Raw genomic sequence first — 26,551 nt, 5'->3', positions numbered from 1 at the left:
GGGCTTGATCCGAATCACGGCTGAAAATCACGGGATTCTTTCTAGATTTGGTGCATGCTTGAGGAGGGGAGGCTACAGGGACAGCATGCTTTAGTTCCTCGCTTATTTTTCTGCACCAACAATTTTCTCATAGCATGCATACCACCTGTCGCGAGTGGACATGTACGAGCAGTTCCCTACACTTTTTTCGTTTTCTTTTTTCCTTTTTTGTTATAGCGGCGACGAGGACCTTACTCCTGCCAAAGGAACATGTGGTTCCCTCTTCGTTTCAAAGCGCCTTGAACTTGCTTCTTAAAACTGAACGTCAGGAGTATTGGTGCAGATCGGTTGACTATTAACCTCCTCCGTCGTAGCTTGCTGCTCGAGTACTGCCTCTGGTTCACTGCACAGTGCATAATACTGCATAGTACAGAGCATTAATACTGCTAGAATCGAACTAGGCTCAAAAGCGGTCATTGTCGATATCGTACTATAATTAGACTGGAATTTTTGCAAACATAACGACAGGTGCGTATTGACAAGGCGAATACAATAAAAAATGACCAAGAAGCATGCATTCGTATGCTTTCGTTGTTATTGTTGGCCTGATCTTTTAATTTTTTGCGTTATCACATTTGATATTGCCGGTGGTAACAGTCAAGAGGAGAAGTGAAAAGTAGCTCTGTCGCTGGAATTTTACGAGCAACACCCCTGAAGTCTGTAAGCCGAGTTCCCCTATTCTGGTTTTCCAGGGGCTTTAACGCAATCGTCCCGAAATTTCGCCTCAACCTGCATCCACTGATGCTCGTGCTTCCCGCGTGCTCTGTATTAGTCGTTGGAGATTCAGTTTGGGACGATTCTATCATACAGATAACTGTGCGAGATAAGCAGCAGGATTATAGCGCCATACATGGGACACCCCTCAGACCTGCGGACAAAAAAAAATATCTTAATAATTTTTTGATGCAATGCATCTATACAAGCCGGGCTTTTCTAGAAAAATAGGGTATTTCTATATTATTTTTAGCTTTGATACCGTCAGTAATTATTTTGTATTACTCAGTTGTGGCAAGCAATGGACAGTGTCGATTATTCCTGTAGCTTTAAAGTGTTCCTGGTGTCAGGCGTTTAGAGTCATGCAATTTTTTTTTGCACAGTTATTTTCTACTCGCATTTTGCCGAAGCGTTTCGTGGATCTTTTTCCGTTAAGTGAAGCTGAGCTATTCTAGTTAGTGTGTATTGCGATGATCGTGATGCCGATGATGACCACGCTTGGTGGCGGCGCTCTGCTCTGCGCTTTCAACTGAACAGGGGCAAAGAATTCAAGGAGGATGCCAGCACGTGGAAGGCCAATGAGGACGGGAAGGTGGTGAATAGTCAGCCTGCCAGGGTCATGGACGACCGCAATGGAGCCGGCCCAACCAGCGGATACATCGCCAAGTAAGTGGTGGACCCCCCTCTCTCCCTTTTATACTCTCGGCTAACTCGACTCTATCTCACAAATAGTCTGCAGCATGGTGGGACCTACAGCTCAGTTGCCCAGTCAAGGGCTGCAGGAACGCAAGTAGCCGTTCAACTATTCGAACAGTGTAGAACTGTTTCCGGAAAATGAATACAGTACTTTAGCAGCTGTTTTTTTTTTTAAATGCTGGAAACGTTTCAGTCCGTGGTTAAATTAACAGAGGAAGCCCGCATCGACACAGCTCTGCGAAGGCCTGCTGCGAATTGGTACGCCGCCATTCGCAAACCTGGCGTTCGTCGAGTCGGTCATATCCCCTGCGTGCCGTCCGTCGAATGTTTAATGTTTCTCCATGCAAACAATGCAGTTAGCCTTGATAATACCAGAATCGCTTCGCATCCAATTACTTCGCGAAAAACTTGAGAGACACCAAGCTGCCAATCGCTGCGACTTCTGGTACTGCTTCCTCCCCAGAGATGGAGCCACCAATCGGCGAATGTTTGCGATGAGGGAACACATTTGCGTAGCTTGCCGCGTCATCCTGATTGGCTCAGGCGGCCGTAGTATGTAGAGTGGTGCAAACTATTTGTGAGATGAAGTGCATACTCACGGTAGCCTTTCTTGTCTGTGCTTCTTGCGGTACCCTTCTGCCTGGCGTATCACATAGCACTCAGCACTTCATTAATTCATTCGCCGTACCACCATGATTTCGAGGATTGCGCTATTGACATGGAACTTCCCGAACCACAAAAAAGGAAATTAGCTGCTCAGTTATTCCCCATTTCGTAATGGGGAAACCGTGCCTTCATCAACAGGATGCGTTGTGGGGACCGCTATGTAGGCGACAGAACTTGACAGCGCGGAAGACTTCGACGTAGCGCTCCCTACAGTGTCATGCAAACCTCCGAGATATAATGTAAAAAATTACAATAACATTCAGAGTAACGTATACATATTGAACGCGGAACATCATGCGTAGCGTCGTTCATGGCCACGTGATATTTAATTCAACACTAATGCGGTTGTCAGTTTGCGCGACGATGCAGTGACCGCACCGAAGCGTCAAGGCGAGCTGGAACGACAAGATGGCGCTTCTTGAGCGTCTCAAGCCTAATGTTGCTTTCCCAGAGTTCTACTTATTTTGCTTTTGTGCCTTTGCCGCCAGGGCTTTGCGGCGCGCGTGTCTCCACGGCCCATTTCCGGCTCGCGAACACTGTTCCTTAACGTCGAATTAAGTCGTCGTCGTCTTTGCCTCGTTCATCCGGCTTGGTTTGACGCTGTCATTTACCGCCGCGCGGCGCGCTGCTAGTTCTGACGACTTCCTCATCTTCTCCGAGTTGGTCGACGGGCCAGCAGTTTCAGCTCAGAACTGACGCATCTCCTCCAGTTCAGAAGGACCGTAATAACAACTTCGAGCAGGCGCAACGAGTCTGGCGTGCGATAGGGAGGGTACCCCCAACTTTACGCAATCTTTCATTCCCCTTGTCCTTGTAGGACTGCCTCCTTTCCCTCCTTTATTCTCGCCTTCGATCGTGGCCATCGGTGGCCCGCTTTTGGACGCAAACTGTTTTCGCCGCTGACGCGCGTGAGCGTCTATGTTGTCTCCTCTGCCCGAGATATCGGAGTTATCGAAGACTGTGCGGGAGTTTGGGTAGAAAGGAGGAAAGGTTATGAGGAGTTTTAAGAGAGATGGTAGGGAAGATGGGGGAGCGTTTGGGGAGAGGGTGGGGAGCGGGGAGTCAGGAAGTTGGCCTGCTTTGAAAGGCAGAACTTGGGTGGCGCGATCGGAAATCGTTAGTGTGGGGGTACAGTTCATTCTGTCGCTCGGGTACACCCTCCGTTACCCCCTCGTCGTGCCTCTTCCAGAGTAGCGTCTGTCGATGCCATCGTCGCTTCCGCGTTTGGCAAGGCGTCTTTTAAAGCAACGGTGACTGCTAGCGTTGGAGGATTAGGGATAGACTTTGCGGCGTCACTTTGGCGGAAGTGGCTCCGGGTGTATTTTTAGGCTTTGCGTTGTAGCGCATGTCTAGCGTTTCGTCTGCGACGTGCGGCGAATTTGGAATTCAGGGGAAATATCTTGCGCCTCTGTCAGGAATAGGAAGCTATGAAGTTCGAGGTGGCTCATTGTACTGTAGTCCATCTCTGTATTTTGACGATTCATTTTCTTTTTTGTGCCTGGTTCAGGGTGTCCGAAACCCCGGCATTTTCATTCTGGGCGTTTGCTGAGAAGTAGTTACTGCGCCGGAAGAGGTAGACTTCACGCTTAGTGGCCGTCATGAACTCAACTCGAAGAAACCTTTTGAGAACGCCAGTAGTCAAAGGAAGCTCGCTGTCTCGCTCGAAACATACACGGCTCCAAGTACGGGGCAACTGAGCGCTGCCTTTAAGTGTGTACGAGCGCGAAAGCGGATTTTTCGCAAATCTTTATTTAAAAGCGAGATTTCGCAAAACACTTTCAGTAGCCTGACCGCGCGGCTATCGAGCGTGTATGCGAAAACGAAAACGGTTCTCGAGTTATCCTTATTTTACAACTCTCTTCCGTATTTGATCTATAGTCATAATATTCTTAAAGTCTTTAGATCCGGAAGAATAGCGTTTTATCCAAGTAGCTGATAAGGAAGGCACGTAGCCGACGTATTTTTGCAGTACTCACCGGGAAGACCGAAACTAGGAGGCTGCCGAAACGCCTAGAAATTCGGCTGTTTACTGCAGCGAGCGATCCATATGGGAGTCATGGGTGCGGAATAAAGAAGCCAACAGAAGGTACATTTGGAATTTACGGGAAACATGTGGATGCGGGCTGTCGACATAATACGCGTAACGAACAACTGCTGGTCCACCACGGTGTCAGTCGGTATCAAGAAATACGTAATGGAAACGGGCCAGTAGCGAGGTCGAGTGACGAGCTGAGAATATTTGCTGCTATGGCGTGGTTTCGGCTTGCGCCGACCAGAAGTCGGTAACTGTAGGTAACTGGCGGGAGCACGTACTGTCGGCCGCAAACGTCTGCGGGATCCGCGATGCGTGGCGGAGCGTAGCGATGGATGGATGGAAGGTAGGAGCGTCCCCTTTGAAACGGGGCAGTGGTAGTTGCCACCATGCTCAGCATTTTTTCCTTTTCTTTTTCTTTAACTCTGCTGTAAGTTGTTAATAAAATTCGCCATTGTCTTTAACATGCGTCTTCCTACACTTTAAAACTTATGTCATCTCTCTGCTTTTGAGCCACCAATCCTCCAATCGCTTTTTGCTAATTTCCACCGCAGATTTATTTGCATGGCTATTGTTATCTCTAAACCCTAAGGGCCCAGGAAGAGCGACTGTGCCTGCATCGACATCGGGATGGATACCATCGCATTTTAGAATGAGGTGCTCTATTGTTTCTACAGATTTACCACATACAGCACATGTGTCATCTTGTGCTGCAGCATTGCAGCAAAACTGCATTGCTGCGCCATCTGGCGTCACAGAGTGCGGTGTCGAGGCTCACCACCTGCCTGCTGCGGCAGTATTGTCCGTGAGCCTCGAAACCATGCTCTGTGTCATCTTGTGCTGCAGCAATTAAGTTTTACTACACTCCGCCACGCATCGCAGATCCCACAAAATTTGCGGCCGGCAGTACAATGAACTTAATTCGGTGATGTTGACAATGGTCATATGGGGTTGACGGTGTGGGTTGATGAGCGCAATGGATGCAATGGGTGCATTTGCAACTTCTAAACCTCGGTTCATGTTTGCACCTCGTTACCGCCTCGGGTCTTTGAAAAGGACGGCCTTTGGGCGCTTTCTCGCCGTTTTCGAGAATAGAGCGATGCTAAGCTGCGGTCACGTGTGTCGCGTTTGCCGATCCCCCGTGCTGCGAACATACCTTGCGAAGCTTACGACGGGCGGGGAACTCTGACTGAGACTGTGTAAGGTCGATGGGCAACTTCTTTCAATATTTTTGTATGATGAAGCAAGGAGCATGCAAAGTTCACGGCTAAGTTTGGAGTACGTTTTCTCAGCAATCATTTTGCCCGGTATAAACATCTCGCAAAGCTTACGACCAGGCGAACTGACGTAAACGGTCAGACAGATCGATGGGCAACTTCGTTCGACATTTGCGTCGTTTGAACGAACGCGCACGCAAAGTTCGGGACAGCAGAGCTTGGGATATGTTTTCGCAGCGTGTAACGCTTCAGTATGCGAGCGTTTCGCCTTGCCCAAGAGGAACCCAATGCAGAGGAAGGGGGGGGGGGGGCGCTCAAGACGGTACGCACTGTCCCCTTATATTTAGGCCGGTTACCTTTGGGTTTCGTGGAAGGACGTCTTGCACACGCCACTGTCTAGAAGGTTCCTTCAACCTTGTTGTTTGTCTCTGACCCCGCCGTCCCGCCTCACCGTCGTGTGTGCGACCCGTGGCCCATGATGCCTCGGTCGCGCCGTTGTTGTTTCAGGGGAGCTATGTTTAGGGGTAGCGCGTACGATACGTCGAGCACGCAACGATCGAGGCAGTCGTTTGTTCACCTCCACCTCCCGCCTACCGTTACCGTGCCCTTTTGGTTTGAACGCGAGCTGGCGTCAGCGGATGTCGTCGTACGATAAGTAATGCGCGGCAACGCTAGAGGCAACTTAGCTAGTTGGTGGAATTTAGCGCCGTCTTTGGGAGCCCACGGCAAAGACTCGGGCGGGGAAACGACCGGACACGCGCGCTTTCTCGCAGGTGACCAGTCGAAGAACACTATGCACTCTGAACATAAAGGAGTAAAAAGGGAGAAAGGTGCACTCTGGCGCACTCCCTTTCATAAAATAGAGTACACTAGAGGGCAGCTTACTCCCTCTTCCGGCGCTAGCCTTTAATGGCTCGTACTCGTGGTGACCGTCCGTCCGTTACATCGCCACCTAGGTGACGTGACCTTAGGCTTTCGCCTTCCCGCAGTTAAATGATATCTGAGTACCTCCAACGAATTGTTTACTCCCATATAGGCGCTTTCTTGTTCAGAGAATAACGCTTAACGATGCTTAAACGAGGTAAATCAAAGCATGGCCGCGGGCGTGAGAAAGGCGAGATGTCTTCTCAGAAAGGAGTAAAAAGAGAGTAAGCTGCTCTCTGGCGCACTCCTTTATAAAAGGTATTGCGCTAGAGGCCAGCTTACTTCCTTTTATTCTCATATAGGCCTTATTTCCTGTGTAGAGTGTGTAACGCTGAACGACCCTTAAACGAGGTAAAACAAGATGAGGACAATGGTGTCTTGTTCGTCTCTTTCTCGTTCTCGCCCTTGCGTGGTTTTATTCTTGGAGTGAACTTTAGTTTTCGCCTGTGGCAGGGCAAAGATAGCAGGGCGGCAAGAATATTGGATCACGCAAGACAGCAATAGTGCTTCTAACAACCGGCAGGTTTGTTGCGAGGGGGACGTTTGTCTACAACATGGTTCGAACTGCAAGAGTAGAATCAAATCTACGCTGCACTATAAGAGCCGCTCAGCACGGTTCGTCTCTCAAGATAAGCCATCTCGCCCGAAAGCAAGGAGGTCGAGTACTTCCTGACGCTGACGCTTGCTCTGGGCTCTGTCACCTCTCCTAACAATAGCTAAATCCGCTACGATCGAGAAGAGCCAGTCTTCAAGTTCGCCCCGTCTGCCCACTGACGTCATGGGGGAGAGGACGCGGTGATGTGCGTCGCCCTAATCGGTTGCAAGCTACTGCGAGCAGCGATTTTTAGAATTTTCTAAATTATACGTTCCACGCAGAGCTTTCAAATCTGACTAGAATGCCCACGAAGACCACCTCTACAGATCTGTTGCACTAGAATGTGCCCATCGAAATCATTCCAGGGCCTCTGGTCCCAACGCAAAGTAACGTCAGCTGCAGAAAGGAACGGATGGGCACGGACTGCGCGTAAGGAGAGGCGTGTAATTGAGCGTAATTGGTGCTAAGCGTAACATTCAGCGTAACACTAAGCGTAACACTACGCGTATCGCCACGCAGTAAGCGGCTAGAGGGATCACCTTTTGTTGCACTGGGAGCAGCAATCGAACGTCCCAGTTTCTAAATACGAACCGCGCGCGTGCTACCGTCGCCACCGCAGCATAGTCACGCCATGTATAGCATACGCATGCGCTCGTACGTGAACACAACAAAGAAAGCTGGGAAAAAAAATAAACTGTCAAAGCTACTTTCCTTCTATTCTTCTTGCTACCGTAATGGATTGAAGCATTGTCCGTGTACCTGCCCCGTCGTAAAGCGGCAAGCTGCCTGCCTGCCTGCCATTGATCCTCCGGTAGCCGGGCTGTTTTCGACTTGCCGGCCTTCCGCGGCGGCTTCGATCGGCGGGCTTCGCTCGCGCTGAGGTAACGGTCAGTCGTTGCAACGATTTCCGTAATTGCACCCACAGCCGCCGCCACGGTATATCTCCATATGGGGCGATTCGGTTGGTAGGGAAGGAGGATGGCTGGCTGGCTGCTAGGGGAAGGACGAGGGGGCGCATTTTAAGTTCCGTTGTTGTTGGGAACGTCGATGCATATGCGAGCCGTCGTCCACTGCAACGCCGAGTCCGTTTGGCTGAGCCCTTTGAAAAGGAGCTGTCATGGGGTTCCGAATGTTCCGGACGGTTCGGGTTTTGCTGCTGCCGAGATGTTAAGAGCACCCATGGAGCTAAGGCGGTAATGAACGAGGCGCCGCCGTGCTGCGCACCACCTGGGACCCGCCCACTTGCGTGCCCGGTCTTCTTTTTTTATTTTTCCCGCCAAGTCTTTGGCGCCTTTATTGTAGCGTGCGCGGAAATGAGCGAAGCGAGATTTCTGCGGCTCGGTCGATCGCCGCGAGAAACGGGCGCGAAAGAAAATGGAAGAATATTGACCGATTGATTCAGTTTTATTTATTAATTTCTTTTTCTTTGTTTGCAAGGTGCCTCGTACACAGAAGATGGTGTAGTTGTTGTTTCTTTCGTAATCGTAACTTCTTACTCCTAGTGACTGCGTTTCAAGGAGAAGGTGCCGTTCGCTAAGCATTTATTTTCCAGTGATGTGGCCTCTATATTACTTGTTAGCAGTATTTCTTTTTTTGTGTATCTTTTAATTGGACAACATTATCACGCTTTCTTTTTCACTTCTCGCTCATTCACGTGTCTAGTTCTTGTATTCTGCGATGCAGGTGTAGTCGCCTTTCTTACGCCCTGAACGCGCTGAAACTTGTGGGAGTTTCCGCTTCCATTTGTTGCACAACCTTGTGCGGAAAGCTTAAAAGGTCTTTCGGTTCTTTCTGACGCGTCTGGCCGGTGAACGGAAGCTTCTTTTGTAACTTGCAAGCGTTGCTAAGGTCGATAAAGAGCTCGTTTTGTAACCTGCATTTGCTTCGCGCTAATCCTGTTAAGTAATACACTTTGAACGAAGTGCTGAGTGCAGTGGCGAAGTGCTGAAACACCTGTATGAGAAGGGTTCAACGCACGTTGATAAATCCAGTAGCTCGAATCATCTACAGCTATTTTTTCATCATCTGCAGTTATTTCATCTGTAGCTCTTTCTATGACAAGGCCTCGCAATCCGACGGAATGCTACGAGGCATGTATTGATTATCCGATAAGTTAGTGGTTAAAACTCAACTAATAACATCATTGGGTTATTGCTGTAGGACTTTGCAGCCAAGTAATATACACCAGGATGGCAAAAATTGTTGTTCTCGTGAGGTAGTGCGTTGTCGGCTTTGGTCACCGAGATCGGGCGGCGCCCCAGGCCTGGTTATGCAGCGCCTTTAACACGCAGAATTTTTTATGCGGTTTAGAATTGCGCGGCGCCGGAGTTCTAACCCCGGTCCTCTTGCACCCGAGGCGGATTCTCTACTTCTACGCCATCGCTGCATATCTGAACAGAGTTAATTGGAGAGACGTGGGAGAGGCTTTTGCCCTGCAGTGGGCGTAGTCAGGCTGAATGATGACGAGTAACATCATACACTGTAGACACGTATTAGCCCATATGGGCGTAAAAAGGGAATAAGCTCTTCTCTAGCGCCCTCCCGATTCGGGACAGGGTATGCTGCCCAAATTTTGGGGTAGATTTCCATCCCTAAAAGTACTGAATACTTACGATTGGCTACGCCAAAAAATTGCCGCTTCAAAAGAAGGCAAGTTCTAGCAAGTCACGAAGATTTTAACCGAACTTTAAGTCTTCTTTATTTGCTGTCCTCCGGTGCCGCATTTAACGGCCTTCTCCTACTGCTAACTGCATCATCAAGTTGCTATGCTTTGCAGTGGGAATACGCCTCCGTTGCAAACAGTAAGCATTCCTTATATTTAGTAATCATTGGGCCGTATACCCTGCCCCTAAAAGGGAATGCTCTAGAGGACAGCTTACTCCCGTGTTACTACCATAGAAGCCAATTCCCGTCTAGAGCACGTAGTGGAAGGACTGTTAGCATGCGTGCTTATGCCCTTAACACTGATAACAAGAGTTCGTTGGGCCAGTTGTAATTAGACACCTTTAGCATACCGTGTACCGTGTTATCGTGACCGGATTATTGGATTCCCGCCCACCGGCAGTAAGCACGCGCTGATTGGTCCCTGTGCCGAAGGCTTGCGCGCAGCTGCCGGGCACCTGGCGCCATCTGGCGGACTCTAGGCGATCTGCGCATGCGCAGTGACGGCGCGGTGGCGCCCGGTCATGGTAACACGGTATGCTAAAGGTGCCTATTATATCGCGAAGCTAGACCGTCGTCAGCCTGTCTCTTGGGCCAAGTGCTAATGCATTTGGTTCTTTTAGCGGAGCATTTCGCCCCGGACACTCTTTGACCATACTTTATCCTTTTCTTTCTTTCCCTTCCTTTTCCTTTCTCGCCAGGATTACAAATGATGACCGTGAGACGGAGATGGAGGACAACATGGTCCAAGTGTCCACCATGATCGGGAACCTGCGCAATATGGCTATCGACATGGGCAGCGAGATTGAGTCGCAAAATCGGCAGATCGACAGGATCAACCAGAAGGTACGCTTTCCCCCCCGCCTTTCACCCTCCCGCCAGGACAGTCGCGGCCGCTGCGGCCTCCTGAGGTGGCGGGCTACCGCCGCTGCGACGACTGTGGTACTTGGGGCTCGAGGAACACATGAAACATTGCCACAAGCACATCGCAAATGCACAAGCTGCCACACGCAAGGATTTGTCCCGCGCCACTACGCCGCCGCTTGTACACACCACCGCATTGCACATTTTGCGCTCCGTCTCGGCAATACCGAATTCACGCGAGCGTATGCCGACACTATGTGCTCTGAAAGGCGGTCGGTCACGCTTAACGGTGAATAAAATAGCGCTCATTAGTGAGCGCTATTTCGTTCGCTGTTCTGCGTGGCCGGACGAATTTTCGCCACACTCTTGAATAAAAGATAGTATTCGCCCCGGAAAAAGAAATAATAGCTGTATGAAATTTTGCGAATGAACGAATTTTGGTGAGTCTATTAGCACCGCACGCCTTTCTAAACTGGTTTTTGGCTGCTGCTTATGCTCATAAAACCCAATGCAACGCAGTTTAGTTCGATTTTGCAGAAGCGGAGTGTCGGCTTACACTCGCGCAAACACGGTACACGCTGTAAGCACTACGCGGGCTGTATCCTTTTCGGCGGTTTCGAGCGGAACAGAAAATTGGCCTTCTGGGGGAGGAGAGAGGCAGGGTGCACTGCCGAGGCCTTTTTGTTCGCGGCTGTCCTCCGGTAGATAACTCGCCGGGCGTAGGCAACAGAAGATGATAAGAGCGTGTGCGGGTGGCGCTATGCAGAGAGGAAATTGATTCAAGAAGTAGATTTTTAAAGCCAAAAAGCGCGGAGGCCCTTAACGGTTCTGGACCGACAAGTTCGGTGCACTAAGTTCCCGGTCTACAATGGTTCTTCTTGGACACCAAGTTTGGTGTCCAAAATGCCTGCTCCCGTAGCATAGTTTTCTAGACGAGCCTGAAAAACATTGTTACGTTGAATTATTTTTGCCGTTTAACGCTTTCTCTTTTAAAATATTGCGATGCAGGAAAAAGCGATAACGGAGCGCGTTGGCGCTTGGATACACATTTTATTCTGAGATCTAGGAAGCAGGACCGCTGCCATACCACTATTCCAGCTGGTAGTTCGATACCTAAATAAATAGTAATAAAGCTCTCCTGTCATAATTGAGCAGCTGAAATTGAATGCGGAGCAGAACTCGAGGCTGTAATATTGCGCCGAAGAATTTCGTTGCATTTAGTCTCGCCACAACCCTTCGGGACTGTCCCACCACTTGTAGGGTGATATTATGTTCTGTCGGGTAGGATCAAAACAGGAACGCAGGACCGCGTAGCTCTTGGTAGAGCTCGCGCCATCTAGCAGCGTCCGCGAAAAGCGGCTAATGTATGCCCTATATCCGTAGCTTCGTTTTCAGCTGCCCTGTGCGCTGCCATGCACTTTCCTTTTTAAGTACGTTCATCTTTCCATCGTGATTTTAGATTTTTTTTCTCCTGTCCCTTGCTTCGCCTCCTCTGACGTTTTTCGTATCCGGCTGATGGCGAAACTGTGGTTCGGCTAACCGGCCGCACCCGCCGCGGTGGCTCAGTGGTTAGGGCGCTCGACTACTGATCAGGAGTTCCCGGGTTCGAACCCGACCGCGGCGGCTGCGTTTTTATGGAGGAAAAACGCTAAGGCGCCCGTGTGCTGTGCGATGTCAGTGCACGTTAAAGATCCCCAGGTGGTCGAAATTATTCCGGGGCCCTCCACTACGGCACCTCCTTCTTCCTTTCTTCTTTCACTCCCTCCTTTATCCCTTCCCTTACGGCGCGGTTCATGTGTCCAATGATATATGAGACAGATACTGCGCCATTTCCTTTCCCCCAAAACCAATTATTATTTATTATTATTATAACCGGCCGCCTTTGCGGCTCTTCTCGGGCAGTGCTTCACGAGCCGTTGTTGCCGAGTCTGAGCGCACCGGTAGCTCGCACACACACACGCGCACACAGACACATGCCACGCACATCACTCCACACTGCTTTGTCTTGTCACGAGCACCTGCTGACGCGGTACAGCACCCGTGGAGTCTCTCGAAATTACCCCAGAGAAGAAAGGCACTGCTGTGTCGTTTATCCGCTATGGTGAGGCGCAGGAACTTCACAGTTTCCTTAGACAGTCTATAGACTGTCCATAGACTTTTGTCTATAAGGCGTATTGCCTATAGAGAAGAGTCTATAGGCAACACAAATCCTATAGACAGTCTATAGCCAATCTATAGATTTATGACCATTCACTTTTATTAGACTTTTGTCTGTAGACAGTCGATAGACTGAATAAACAAAACGAAATATGTACAGAAACACAGTAGAGTCTACAAGAAGTGTATAGACATCTATAGGCCATTTTTATAAGGGGAGAGCCGAGCAGTGCTCGCTCCGTATTTGGCCTAGATAGCGCTTGGCAGAAACGGGAATCTACTAGTAAGACTACGACTTTCCCGAGCCGAGCCTCTAAGAAACGCTTTTGGTGGTTTTCATGCTAGTCTGATGGCGCGTTCACACTTGGCCATTCGGCGGCGAGAGCGAGCGGAATCCGCCGCCGAGGCAGCGATTCCACCGAAATCACCAGGGGAACGCCCGATCGGTCCAGAGCTGATTGTTTTTCGCCGCCAGCAAAAATTCAGCCCATTCCCTTCAGCCAATAGGATGGCGAGTAGGAAGTGGCTTTCCCGCGGCGACAAACATGGCGGCTCCCTTCGAAGCAGGACCCTTTGCTTCGGACAGAATTCGTCGTGGTTACTGTCTCTTTGAGGGCGTTCACTGGCCATAAATGGGGCACCGGATTTTCGCTTCTTCTCATCATTAGTATGTGAAAACGCGGGAGCGATAAATTTATTTTATTTTTTTTATTTCGATTCTGCCGCTTCTAGGCTTAAGAGGGCCGTTGGTTTGTTGACAAAAATCGTTCCCGTCCTAACAACCAGATGGCGCCACTAGGCTGAGCGTATTGTTGCGTCTCTGCTTACATATATATAATTATAATTGGTTTTTGGGGAAAGGAAATGGCGCAGTATCTGTCTCGTATATCGTTGGACACATGAACCGCGCCGTAAGGGAAGGAATAAAGGAGGGAGTGAAAGAAGAAAGGAAGAAGAGGTGCCGTAGTGGAGGGCTCCGGAATAATTTCGACCACCTGGGGATCTTTAACGTGCACTGACATCGCACAGCACACGTGCGCCTTAGCGTTCTTCCTCCATAAAAACACAGCCGCCGCGGTCGGGTTCGAACCCGGGAACTCCAGATCAGTAGTCGAGCGCCCTAACCACTGAGCCACCGCGGCGGGTCTGCTTGCATACGCTGAACTAAAAATGGAAATGTGGTGAAAAGCTTAACGCACCGCAGAACGCCTGTGTTTAGCGTGCGTAAGCGTGCATACGCCTATGGTACGTAAACAGCGTAGATTTATGCTATTTTCTAACCATATCTGCGTACGCCGCGAGCGGCGACGTGGTTTGGTGGCCGGGAAGTGTGAACAAGGCAGCGTTTCGATGGCGACGGATTTCGCTCGCTCTCGCCGCCGAATGCCCAAGTGTGAACGAGCCATAATATCAGACATTCACTTTAGTCAACGTATGGAAAATGGATGCAGAAAGCGACGATAAAAGTTCGTATTATTCTTTCCTCAAATTGGTTACTATTGTTGTTTTTCGGTGCGAATTATGCGTGTTTGGAGTGCGTAACCATTATTTCAATTTAGTGCTCTTTCCACAATGGTTCCATGGGTTCTGGCTTCTCACTTTTGAGCCTGATTTTGGCTCACACTATTCCTAAATAATTGGGGTAAGAAATTGCTTAATCTGAGCACACGTGACAGCATTGCGGTGCAGCCTTTATTCCGGCAGCTCACTCCACGTTTTCAGCTCAACTCTAGCGAACCCAGATGCGAACCCACATCTTCCCAGCATTCCCGTTGTGGATGAAGTTCTCTTTAGGAGCCCGCATAGACGGTGGCGCCTCTTGCCTCTCGAGATAATTTTGAGAAACTGCCAGCACCCGGCGCACGGGTTTGTTACGAGTGCTGCCCTGCGACACGCGAGCGCCGGGAATACTCGTTTTAACGAAGTACGTTAAAACGGAGAAGGAGGCTTCGTTGAAACTTGCGTTTGGATAAAAGCGCGTCTTTCCTTAAAACGCTTGTATCCATGGGCTAAACGCATTCCAACGAAGCGAAGGAGTCTGAAGAAGCTTAAGAAGAAGAAGTAGTAGTAGTAGTGACGCGACGCTACAGGCTCTTGTGCAGTTAACCTATTCCGCTTTTGGATCGTTTACTCAACTGGAAGGGTGGTTGGGTGGAACGGGGTGCTGGTTTTTCTCACAGGTTTTTACCACATCGTCGCACTGTGTCAACATTTCGGGGTAGCTTGGGATGGGGACGAGTTAGGCCTAGATATTCCCACCGCGGGGCGTTGGGTGCTCGTCGCGACTAATACAGGCGGTACTGTTGACGAGATAGGTTTCGCTGATTATAGGGAAGGCAACGTGTGTACTTGTCCCCCTTAACCCGACCTCGAAAGAGGCGTCTCACACCTTAAAGAATAGGAGGAGAGAAAACGGATTTTCCGAATCTTTTTTTTTTGTCTTTTTGTACCATTCCGCTGCAGACGTTGTTACCCCTCAATGTTGTGTTAGGCTTCTTTGACGGCGCTTAATTTTGTTAGCTCATAGCTGACTTGTCATCTTTTAGACACATTGATTCGGTGTCTTTGAAGCTCACTATCCTAGCGTATTGTAGTTTTGAAAAAAAAAAGAACCTCTCTAGGGCCGAATCGCGGGAAAATTAGTGTCTTCCCCTAAATCGCGTAGTATTACAACTAGTAGTATTACACGTAGTATTACACGTAGTATTAGCCATCATTTCGCTGCATCTTTTCCTCGTGTATGCGACCTTTGTTCTTTCATACGGTTTTTATTAATGTCCTTAGGGTTACAGACTAGAATTTTTTTTTTTTTGCTGGCAGTGTTGACCTGGCTTACTCAAACCACCTGCCTACATTTGAGCAACGCGTTGGGCGCAGCCCATAAGTTAGTTTTTTTTTTTCCTTTATAACGCGAAAGAGATTTCCCGCAACCATACGCGATGTTACGAAACGCCCTATAAAATATTTAAGTCTATACTGTTTTACGGTGAGGACGACGGCGAGGCACGTTTTAAAACATTGCCCCAATAAGTCCGGACTTACGACTTCAATTTTTTACCACTTTATGGAGTGTCTTAGTTTCTGCAAGGCTGTCTACTTAAAATTATGTTTAAAACCAAAGGGGAAGAAACCACGGAATGGCGTCTGAAATCGCCAAAAGCGCAACCTCCCACGCCGCCATACCGAGCGTCTATGGGTGCCTTTAGGAAGGCAATCAAAAATCTCTAATTCTGACGCGGGTGCATACGCCACCTGCCTCAAGTTATGAACATTTCAACGATGCGGCTGCTCCATTAGTCGCCGCCATAACGACCGCTCGTTACGGGGCTTGCGAAAGAACGCCGTACCGCCGCGTCTTAATTCGTAAATATTTCACCCTCAGAAGCCGGCGGCCGATTTCCATTTCTCCCCGAGCCACTGTTGCTTCGCGTGCGGCCTCTCGTGCGCGCTGGACCAATTCTGGCGAATAGGCTGGAAGGCCTCCCTCGAGGCGGAGGAGGAGCCCTCGGAAGGATCGCATTTGGAGCGCTCGCGCGCGCCTAACGAGGCCTAATTTATTCAGAAAAACGACGCGGTGCGTTTCGACCGCGTGGCCCCCTGAAGATGTTTTGCCAGGGAGCTATGCTTTGCAGATAGAGGTTTGAAAATTTCGCTGTCGATATAGCTCGCCGGTCGTACTTGAAAGCACCGCGCGTGGAGTTAATTTGTTTAAGCAGGCTCATGAGGCAGCGAGCGGCCGGCGATGATGCGCGTGTGTATATCGCGCTAGGCTTGAGAGACTGCCGGGCTCCCCAAAGATGGCAGTAAATCTGCTCGCTGAATTGGCAGGGGTGTAATTTTTTTTTACCTCATTCCAGTTAAGCTACAGGGTGTATCGTGGTTTTTGTTCCGTGCGTTGTGAGATATCTTCCTTCTTGTGGACGAGGAAACCTCTGAGATTACTGAACTGTCAGAAGGAGAGGTTATTCCAAAATCATTCAGTCATCCGGAACTTGACTGTAGTTCTTCTTTCTTGGTTGCACAAGGTTATGATTGGCGTCTGTCATGCCCATCTGTAGTCTTTAGTTTAATGCCTCATTTTCCTTCTTTTTTGTGTGAACGGTGTTCATAGCTACCTTTCTTTTTTTTTCTTGGGAGGACAACTGGGTTCGTGTCACGCTTAAAGCAAAAGGCCTAAAGGAAGCCCTTAGACACAATGTAAATACCGTTTTACACGTGCCGATGCCTTTATAGAACATTGTTTCAGGGGAAAATCTAAAAAAAATTAAGCCGTTTATCCGTTTCCCGTCCGAATTACTTCGATGTCGGCGGGCTGGTACTCCCATAGTTTAGAAATGGCGGGCCCGCCTCACTGCCAGCGTAATTGAGTCAGTCGCGGTAAGAGGGCTCAGGGATTCGCTTCGCCATTAAAACAGCGAAATTCGCTTTGGGGCCAGCGACTTTCGAGCACGGAAAGGAACGCGATTGAGTCGCCTACGCCGGAGCACTTTTTGTAGCTTTTTTGGTCCGTGGCAGTATTATCGGATTTGCATGTGTCACGAGGTCGGCACACCCTAAAAGGACAAATACTGCGGCGGAGCTGGTATGGAGGAGCAAAAAAAAAATGGTTCCCGCCCGGGCAGCAGATTAATGCGCTGGGATTTCGTTTTTGGTTTAGGTCAGCGCTAGCGGGAACATAATTTATTCCGAGTCGTGACCGATCAGTGCCAGCAGTTCATTCCAGCTGGGATTATTTTGCGGCCTGTCCGTCGTGCTTTGTCGGGGCGTAAGGTTAACTCAGTACTATGAGCTTTAGGGTAAGCGAGCCACAAGCGATGAGGTTGAAGAATTTCTTCGCATTGTTTCGTTGCTATTGGGGCATTTCACGCACGCTATCTGGCGCAGTTCACGCTAAACGGCAAGTCGTGTAACAAGTGTAACATTCTCCTCTCGTGTCTCTTAATGCTCTCCCAATATCTTCTCGCCAAAGATGGAGCTCCCGAATGACCTATAAACGCCAAGCTTTTGAATCCCACGTGCCGAAGACGCAGCCATATTGGCTTTTGCATAGACAGTTTTTTTTTTACGTGAGCACTGAGGGGAAATGGGGAAACCTTGGAAAGCTGATGCATTACTATAGTGCGGCCGACAACCGCCGTTTAAAGTTACTCGCAGGCCGCGCCATGCTCTGCCTTGCACGTACCCTACAACAGACCGCGCCGTGCTCTAGCTTTACACGTACCCTACAACGGACCGCGCCGTGCTCTAGCTTTACACGTACCCTACAGCGGACCGCGCCGTGCTCTAGCTTTACACGTACCCTACAACAGGCCGCGCCGTGCTCTGGCTTTACACGTACCATACAACGGACCACGCCGTGCTCTAGCTTTACACGTACGCTACAACAGACCGCGCCGTGCTCTGGCTTTACACGTACCCCACAACAGGCCGCGCCGTGCTCTAGGTTTACACGTACCCTACAACAGGCCGCGCCGTGCTCTGGCTTTACACGTACCATACAACGGACCACGCCGTGCTCTAGCTTTACACGTACGCTACAACAGACCGCGCCGTGCTCTGGCTTTACACGTACCCCACAACAGGCCGCGCCGTGCTCTAGGTTTACACGTACCCTACAACAGGCCGCGCCGTGCTCTGGCTTTACACGTACGCTACAACAGACCGCGCCGTGCTCTGGCTTTACACGTACCCCACAACAGGCCGCGCCGTGCTCTAGCTTTACACGTACCCTACAACAGGCCGCGCCGTGCTCTGGCTTTACACGTACCCTACAACGGACCACGCCGTGCTCTAGCTTTACACGTACGCTACAACAGACCGCGCCGTGCTCTGGCTTTACACGTACCCCACAACAGGCCGCGCCGTGCTCTAGCTTTACACGTACCCTACAACAGGCCGCGCCGTGCTCTGGCTTTGCACGTACCCTACAACGGACCACGCCGTGCTCTAGCTTTACACGTACGCTACAACAGACCGCGCCGTGCTCTGGCTTTACACGTACCCCACAACAGGCCGCGCCGTGCTCTAGCTTTACACGTACCCTACAACAGACCGCACCGTACTGTGTGTTTACGCGTACCCCACAATAGGCTCCCTTGCCACATCCGGCGGTCCGTCAGTCATGCGTCAGGCAGTGTTTGCGATGCCAGCTGATATGTGACCGTAAACAAAACCCGAGCCCCGGATTTAGGCGCGTCAACTTTCTCGCTGTGCCTTCCTCAGGGTGGCGGTCGTACTGGGTTTCGTTTTCTGCGTACTCGACGTCATTCACTCGGAGCTAGAGCAGAAGCAGTCACTCTGCTCTTTCGGGCAAAGAACGACAACTCTTTAGTAATATGTGAAGTAAGTCCTGTCATAACTTGAGAGCTAATGTTTTTTTTTGCTCCTTTATGGGTCGCCGGGTTTTTTTTTATTGTACTCCTCTAGTTCGATCTTCTTACCTTGCATTTGCAGTGCCGAAAGAGGCTGAGCCTTCATTTTCTGCTTGCTTAGAGAGCAGTCACTTGCTCAAACACAGTACGGTTCCTTGCCTGGAGGAACACTGTATTCTCTCTTTGTGATTTTTGAAGGGACAGTTTTTGTAATCGCAATGACCAGCGCAGCTACATCTGCTTGGGGCAAAGGCCTCCCCCGTTGGAAATCGGTTAAAAAGGCCTTTGTCTAATAGCGGGCGTAACTGTACTGATGATTAAAGAGCGTTCATATCTTCCTAGTGCACGAGGACTAACAAGCTTACGATAAGAACATAATTTCTTTTCGGCTTTATTTGGCGCCGGGCTTATCCCGTGTGCAACGAGTTTTTGCTGCAACCTGACGGAAATATCTTTTTAAATTCTTGCTCGCCGTAGCGGCAAGTAGCTTCTTCCTGGACCGCCGTTGGCATTCGTGTGTGTCTTTGCTAGAAAACGATTAAATGCGGCACGAAAACTGCAGCTTTTAAATTTTTTTAAAAACAACATTGCGTTGAAGAGGATTTCACTGCCAAATGCCGGCGGTTTTTCGGGAGGCCCGATGCTTGTAGCGCTTAACCAAGCTGCGTTAACCAAGTGTTCAGCACGGCCTCTTCGACTTTATTGCCTTACGGTTTCTTGCCGTGATTCTTTTCAATTTGTGCGCAGTAGTTATCCTTTCACTTGTGTGTTTGTGTTTGGAAGGCTACGCGCGCATTTACTGACGCCCTCGCGATCGTACTTCGCTTTCTAGAATACCCGAGTTTATACCCTCGACCACTTAACCTGTCCTCTGCGTCGTACTGTTACGTACGGCATTCTTGCAGAAGTCTTTCCAGAAGCTTCCCGTTCTAACTGCTTGCCCAAGATAGGACCGCGACATTAGTAATCTTCCTGACAACGTTTTAAGCTTTCATTAAGCCACGTATGGCTGTGTGCCCCAGTGCTTTGCGCCGAGCCGGTTTGTAGTCTGTAGTCTTAGCTGTAGTCTTAATATATGCTTAGTAGCATGGTTGAATAGTGTACGCGTTTTATGTGCGGATTTTCTCTCTCTCTCTCTCTCTTCGACGGAGGAGGGTCTTGGCCTTGTTTGAAATGTTCCTTTCTAAACCTGCTCGTCAGTCGGTTGTTGTGGTGATGACCGTGTTCGTGACGTAGCCGGTGATGTCTGCTACTGCTACTGGTGGTGGTCGTGTTGTGTTTGTTTTGTGTGTGGTGCTGTGTTTCGCTTTCCCTCTCTCCTCTTTCTCTCTCTTTCCCATCCTTTTCCTTCTTTCTTCCCCGCCCTTCTACTTTCTCTCTATCTGTCCCGTGTGTATTTCTCCTCTCTACCTGGTGGTGGCGCTGGCGTCAAGCCGGACGTGTGCCGTGGTCGTCGTCTGCACCAGCGCGCCTCCTCCTTCTTCACTTCCTCCTCGCCGATGTCGTCTGCTCTCAAGTTTTCCCCACTCACTTACTCACTCACTCACCCACACTCGTCCACTCTTTCTCACTCATTCACTCACTCTTTCTCTATCCCCACTCACTCACTCGTGACTCTCGTCTCACCTTTCACTCGCCTGTCACGTGGGTCGTCTGTTGTCTTTCTGTTCTCTTTTTTTTTACGTTAGAGACTCATAGTGTGGCGGTTGTGTAGGCCTATTACGGGCTGGAGTCATCGCGCATGCGCGGATTCTTCGCCGACGGCGTCAGCGCATGCGCAGTGGTTGCTCCTGCGTGCACTCAGCCCGTGCCAGGCGTACTTTCCCGGATGCGGGTCTGCCGCTCAGCTATATTTCTCTATCACTCGCAGTGGAGTTCTAGGTCAATGGTGTTTTCTAAGTTTAACTCTGCTGACTGCTACCTGTGTGTTTCTAGTGATGACGTTCCTTGCTACTTGCCCGTGCACGACTGTTGTTTTTGTTAACCTTAGTAGCCCGAGCTTTCTTTCCTTCCGGAATCGGGGCTACGAATTCCAGTGCGGAATGCGTTTCAGAGAGAAGACACTTTTATTTTGTTTTTTTTTCACTGCCTAAGTGCTCTTGCTTATTTTAAGTAAGTAAAATGTCAGCATGGGATAGAAAGCTCCTTCAGGGAAGCCACTCTTTTAAGAATTGATACGCGCTTTTTTTACTTAGCTTCTTTCAAATCATTACGCTGTTTTAGATAGTGATGCACTTCGGTCATATCTGTGGAGCCGCGGATGAGTAGCATACATGTGGTTGAAGCAAGTATCACATGTTAGTTTTCCTCGTGCTTAGCGTTCTCACTTTAAAACTGACGAAATTATTTTCTCCTTGTTTCTTAAGCTGGTCTGGCTCTTTTCTGTTTTTTTTTCTCATTATAAAAAGCTTTTTCTTTCACGTGGCTCGCACTCCCTGTCTGAGGTATACAGGTAGATACTATAAGGGGGGAAGGTCGCGCTTAAACACGTTACCGAAATTTATTTCTAGGCTGACATTTCCAGTCATTGGAAGCAGAAGTTCTGCGACTTGGGTGTCTCGCCTGTGCCCTTCTTTAGTAGGCAACGATGAGCACTCAGGCGCAAAAAAAAAGTGCCTCCTGATTGAAGTGACACAGGCACTGCTACTTGAATAAAACAGAGCACCTTCAGTCGCTTGTCACGTTGTATAGCGCCGCCCGAATATTTTCTTTTTATCTTATGCACTTCAGGCTGGCATAGAAGCAGTGCAGTTCACCGCAAGGTGGCGGCCTGCATTTGACGGTTTCCTTTGCTTCCTGAACCTAACAGGAAAATGATTATGCGCAGCCATAGAAAAATGAAAGAAAAAAACATCGACTGGTTGCACTTATTGCAGAAGCCAGTACCGAAGAAGCAGCATTCAGAAACCTCGTTTCTAAGGGCCGCAACTGAGGACTGCCATTCGGAAATCTCGTTTTCGGCAGAAACTCCTGCTGACCCCCCCCCCCCTTTTTTATTTCTCATCGTTTTCCATCTCTCTGTCGGCTGGAGTTGCTAATGCCGCAGGTTATAGTCTTAGCGGCCCTTTGCGCCAGGCAGAAAAGTGGATGCAATCTTATGTTCGATTTCGATTTGCTCTTGGGGGGGGGGGGGGGGGGAGCATCTTTATTCGGCTTCCTCTTCGCAACGTACAGGCAACGTTCTGGTCTTATAGGGTTTCAAAGTCGGTGCAACAAAGTCCGGCTTAGCGTGACAAAATGGAATAAGCTCGGGACGCCACCGCTAGAGTAGTCGGACTGCACGAAGGAATCAAGCTCCCTGAGGGGAGCTAAAAATAAGAGGTAACTTGCAAGGACCATGGGCAGCAAATATCTTTGAGCCGAATTTGCGAACCCTGCTTCTGGTGTGGCGTCCGGAAGCGCATGTGCCAGTTACTTTGAGCAGAGAAGAAAGCTGCAAATTCTCCCTTTAGTGGTACAGAATGAAGTGGCGCTCGAAAAAAAACAGGATAAAATGGGGAAAGAAATGTCCTTAGTTCTGACTCGTCCTTTGACCAAAGCGTTGCACATTGCCTTTGATCGCGGGGTGAAACTCCCGGCTTTGGGGAAATGCATTTCAGGCCTGACTTGTTCCCTTGGTGGTCACTAGGTCAAGCTTGTTTTATTTTATTGTTCTTGCGTTGTAGCCAGTTGGTCTCAACCTTGACATTTCGCCTCTGGCAGCGTCAAAGCTCGGTCGTCTTCGTTTTTTTTTCTATTTTTGAAGTGTGTCTCCAGCATCGCTGGGTCGTCTCCCCTTTTTTTGTCACTGTTTTTAAGTGGGTTTTCTGCGTCTTGTCGCCTGGTGGGTTGTTTTTTTTTCTTTTCTGATTCGATTCAGGTCTATTTTTGACTCAGTTTTGGTTTACAGACAGTCTCTTGTTTTTATTTTCGAATTTTCTTTGCTCAGTACACAAACGTTTTTGGTGTTGATTTTACGTCCGAAACTGCAGGAACGGTAGTAGCTATAGGACACGGTGACCCTTTTCGTAGCAATTGGTCAACGAAGCCGCTTTTTTTGTTTTTATATATTAATCATGTGTGGTTTGCAAAATCAAATACTTCACATTCTGTGCCAGCGCGAAAATGTCTCGAGATTAGCGCCCGCTTTGCGCGGTTTAAGCGCGTCTCTAAACTTCCGTGCTGTCTTGTTTACCGCAGTCGTATGTTTTGCTTGACAGCGGTGCGTCTGCGTCTGCATATTACGAGCGATGTTGATTCCGGCTTGGGCGGTGCGTTAAAAGTAACCAGAGTTCAGAGATACGAAGCTTCGAGGCGGTATTGAACGTGTTGACGTGCTGACGTCTTGAATTTAGGGGAACGGACGACCGGCACCCCAGTGACAGGTTTTATGAGTGCAGACGATATTGCCTTCGGCTGTCGTCTGCTACACGTATTATCGACCCTAGTGGTCGCCTGCTGCGCTTTGGAGCTATGGTGTCACGTTTAAAGGCCGCTTGATTATTGATAGTTGCTGCATAGCTTCTGCGGTGTTATAGAAAGATAAAAAAAATGCCGCCACCGTCTGGAAGACGTTCAAGTAACGAGCGTTAGCTGTTTGGTAGCGCAATCTATCGTCCATGCGATGTATTACCACGTGATTAGGCTACTTTTAACCTCACGGCGAGCAGGCGCCTACCGCCTTGTCAGCTGCCCAGTGCTGACGTCACGGCCGCCATGTTAAGCCTAACCATGACCAAATGTTAACCTAATTAGGCGGTATTGGTGTCTAACGTGCTCTACTCATCGAGCCCGTTACGAATATGTCATAAGTTAGATCACGACCTCATCGTTTAATTATAAACAAATAAATTTAAGCCTAACGATAACTGAATATTAACTTCATTAGTTAATACTGGCGTCTAACGTGTTGCCTACTCATCAAGAGGATTCCAAATATCTAATTCGTTTTATGATGACCTCAATAATTACTGAGTTATAAGCGAATGTACATAGTCGCGGGACTAGTTAACTATGACGTCACAACATCGGTGACCACCAATCAATCACCAATTCGATATACTCATTATGTCACCGATCAATCTCCAATTGGGTTGCTATATCTATTTACTATGAGTGCCGCCATTTTAAATTCCTCGGACTTTGAAAATTTCACGCCGAAGGGAGGTGGGCCGAAGGGAGGTGGTATAGCAGAACCCAAAAAATCGAGGAACGGGATGAGTAAGAGCTAACGCTCTTAAAAGTTGTACACTACAGAATCTATAGTTAAGTCGCCTTCAGCTTTCAAGAGTACCCGGCACTGGACGTCATCAAAAACGCCTAGTGGTTTCCGCACTGATGTGTTGCGTCATCGTAAGTGTTTCTTGCATGTTATGTGTCCTTCGTCTTTCTTGAAATAAACTCTGCTGCTTCATCTTTCCGCATGCTGCATGTTTACTTTCGCTGTTCTCTTCGCCACCACCAGAAGCTGTACGGGTGACGGTGACCTATATCTCCCGTTAAATGCCGGCTTTTTTCGCTGCCTTGTTCCGCCCGTACTTCTTCGGTCATGACGCAAAGTATTGCTTGCCTGACGTCATCACTTCTTGCGCATGCGCTGTTTGCTTTTTCTGCCGAATTTCATCGTATACACGTGTATTTCGATCCCATTCACTTCCGCTTTCGCTCTTTAATTAAACTGACGTCTGTGTACCCTGGTCACTTAAAAGTGTTCGCCCTTCGCTCGCCTTTAAGGCGTCAGCTTGTTTTTTGCTCCGAGTTTTATTGAGCAGTTTCGTGTAGAGGTTTTACAGCGTCTCGCCCGTATACTCGTACATCGGCACACAACGAGGCAGTCTTCGGAGCTTTCCCAAGCCGTTTTCTCATTTTGTGCAACCTCAGTGTGACTAACATCCGAAACCCCCTAGTAGCAGCAGTGAATATTTAGCCTCTGAACAATCGTTTTCGCGTCGGAATCGATGTAGCCCGTTGTACTCTACGCGGTGCGGGCTGGGCAATTTTATTTTTATTTCTTTTTACTGCCCACACTAATTTATGTTGGACGCGGTCTGCGCTTACGAAAATTTCTTCAGACAGTCTATAGACGGTCCATAGGCTTTTACCCATAACGTCTATACGCTTTCTATAGACAAATCTTATCGACTAGTTATAGGCAGGACAAACTCTATAGAGTCTATAGACAATCTATAGATTTATGGCCGTATTGTTTTAGAAGACTTGTGTATAGACAGTGGATAGACTATGAATAGGCAAGGGAAAATCAATAGGAAGGCAGTAATCTATAAGATGTCCATAGGAGCTCTACAGGCCATTTTTATAACGGCATCGGGGTTTGTTTATTCCGCCGACGGACGAAGCGAGCTTCGTTGATTCTATATTTCTCCTCTCGTACCTTGCTTTCCATTGGTTGCTGTATACAGGACTCGGGTGAAGGAAACGTGGTAGATGTATGGCGGAAACAGCGCTGCCTGACGGGACGCAAGGACGGCACCCCGGGGTTTTCGCGAGCGTAGTCCAGCCAACCAAATCGATTTTTTTTACGAAACCGTTTTTTTTTGTCATGTCTTTTTTTTGTTCTCTCTGTTCAGTTAGAATCCCGCAAAGCGCGGCCAGCCCGCTTTCCGCTAATCAGCCGATATCTAGCTGCCTGATTGTTTTTCCCGGTTGCTGTGGGACAGCTCGACTTTTTTTTTTTCAGTGGGCGTCGTTGGTATTTGTTTCATAATCTTTGACGCGTCTTTCTTTTTTTCGCGCGTTGTTGTTTCTTAATGCAGGCTTGCATTACTGACTGTTTTTTTAAACCGAAGAGATTGCCCTTTATTTCTTTCACCTGCTTTATTTTTCTTATTTTGAAGATCGCGCAGGAGAGGATCGGGCCACGGTGTATACAACAGTGGGTATAGTTGCAGCTGTGCCAGTTGAACTGTAATAATAGTGAAGATGGTGACCTTTGCGGCTGTCACAAGATTAAACACAAGAACAATTGTGAAATTGTTAGGTTTTGTGTTAGTGAGGGGATTTATACTGCAAAAAAATTAATCCGTGGACTCGTGACAAACTATAGCATAGGCGCAAAAGGGGTAGATGAAGGGCCGGGTGCGGGGTTGGAATTCTAGCTTAAGTTTCCGAGCCTACATATTTGTTGTAAATTATATCCGAGCAGGCGGCAGACACGGCGTTTCTTCTGTTGTGCTTTTGCAGAAACTTCAAGATCACTTCGTCTTTATTTTTCGGCTGCTGTTTTGGAGCTCGCACACTTAAAAGATGCTGAATAGTTTCGATTTTTTTGTTTTTTACGGAGTGTGTGTGTGTGTGTGTGGGGGGGGGGTACACGTGGTGCTTTACGACTCTATACGAGGACCTTCGGTTTTCTGGCGATGCACCGGTGTCACAGACACCGATGTGTCCGCTTTGCTGGTGGGGTGCTGGTGCACCAGACACCGGCGCGACACCAGCACTGCTCGCTCCATACACTATGCACAAGAGCAACTCAGCACCGCGCACCGTTCAGCACCGTCCAGATTTTTTTCATTTGTTCAGCGGTGAGAGAACAGCCGCGTCTTCTCCCCAAATGCACGGAGGAAGATTATATAGGAGTGTAAACTCTGCTGTCTGCGGCGACTAGAAAAGGTCACAA

The 26,551-nt window shown here is 48.9% G+C and overlaps 1 protein-coding gene across 15 annotated transcripts in view; it reads left to right on the top strand.

Moving 5' to 3' along the window:
• The window catches only part of Snap25 (Synaptosomal-associated protein 25kDa), a 196,328-nt gene that overhangs the window by 151,640 nt on the left and 18,137 nt on the right, over nucleotides 1-26,551 (top strand). For all 15 annotated transcript variants that reach the window (XM_077665957.1, XM_077665950.1, XM_077665945.1 and 12 more), the window contains 2 exons: nucleotides 1,291-1,419; nucleotides 10,246-10,390. In XM_077665957.1, the coding sequence (XP_077522083.1) occupies nucleotides 1,291-1,419; nucleotides 10,246-10,390 (274 nt within the window). The remainder of the gene's footprint in view (nucleotides 1-1,290; nucleotides 1,420-10,245; nucleotides 10,391-26,551) is intronic.

Source organism: Amblyomma americanum, chromosome 5 (genome assembly GCF_052857255.1).
Source record: "Amblyomma americanum isolate KBUSLIRL-KWMA chromosome 5, ASM5285725v1, whole genome shotgun sequence".
Classification (NCBI taxonomy): Eukaryota; Metazoa; Arthropoda; class Arachnida; order Ixodida; family Ixodidae; genus Amblyomma; species Amblyomma americanum.
This window is presented reverse-complemented; position numbering and strand designations above follow the sequence as displayed.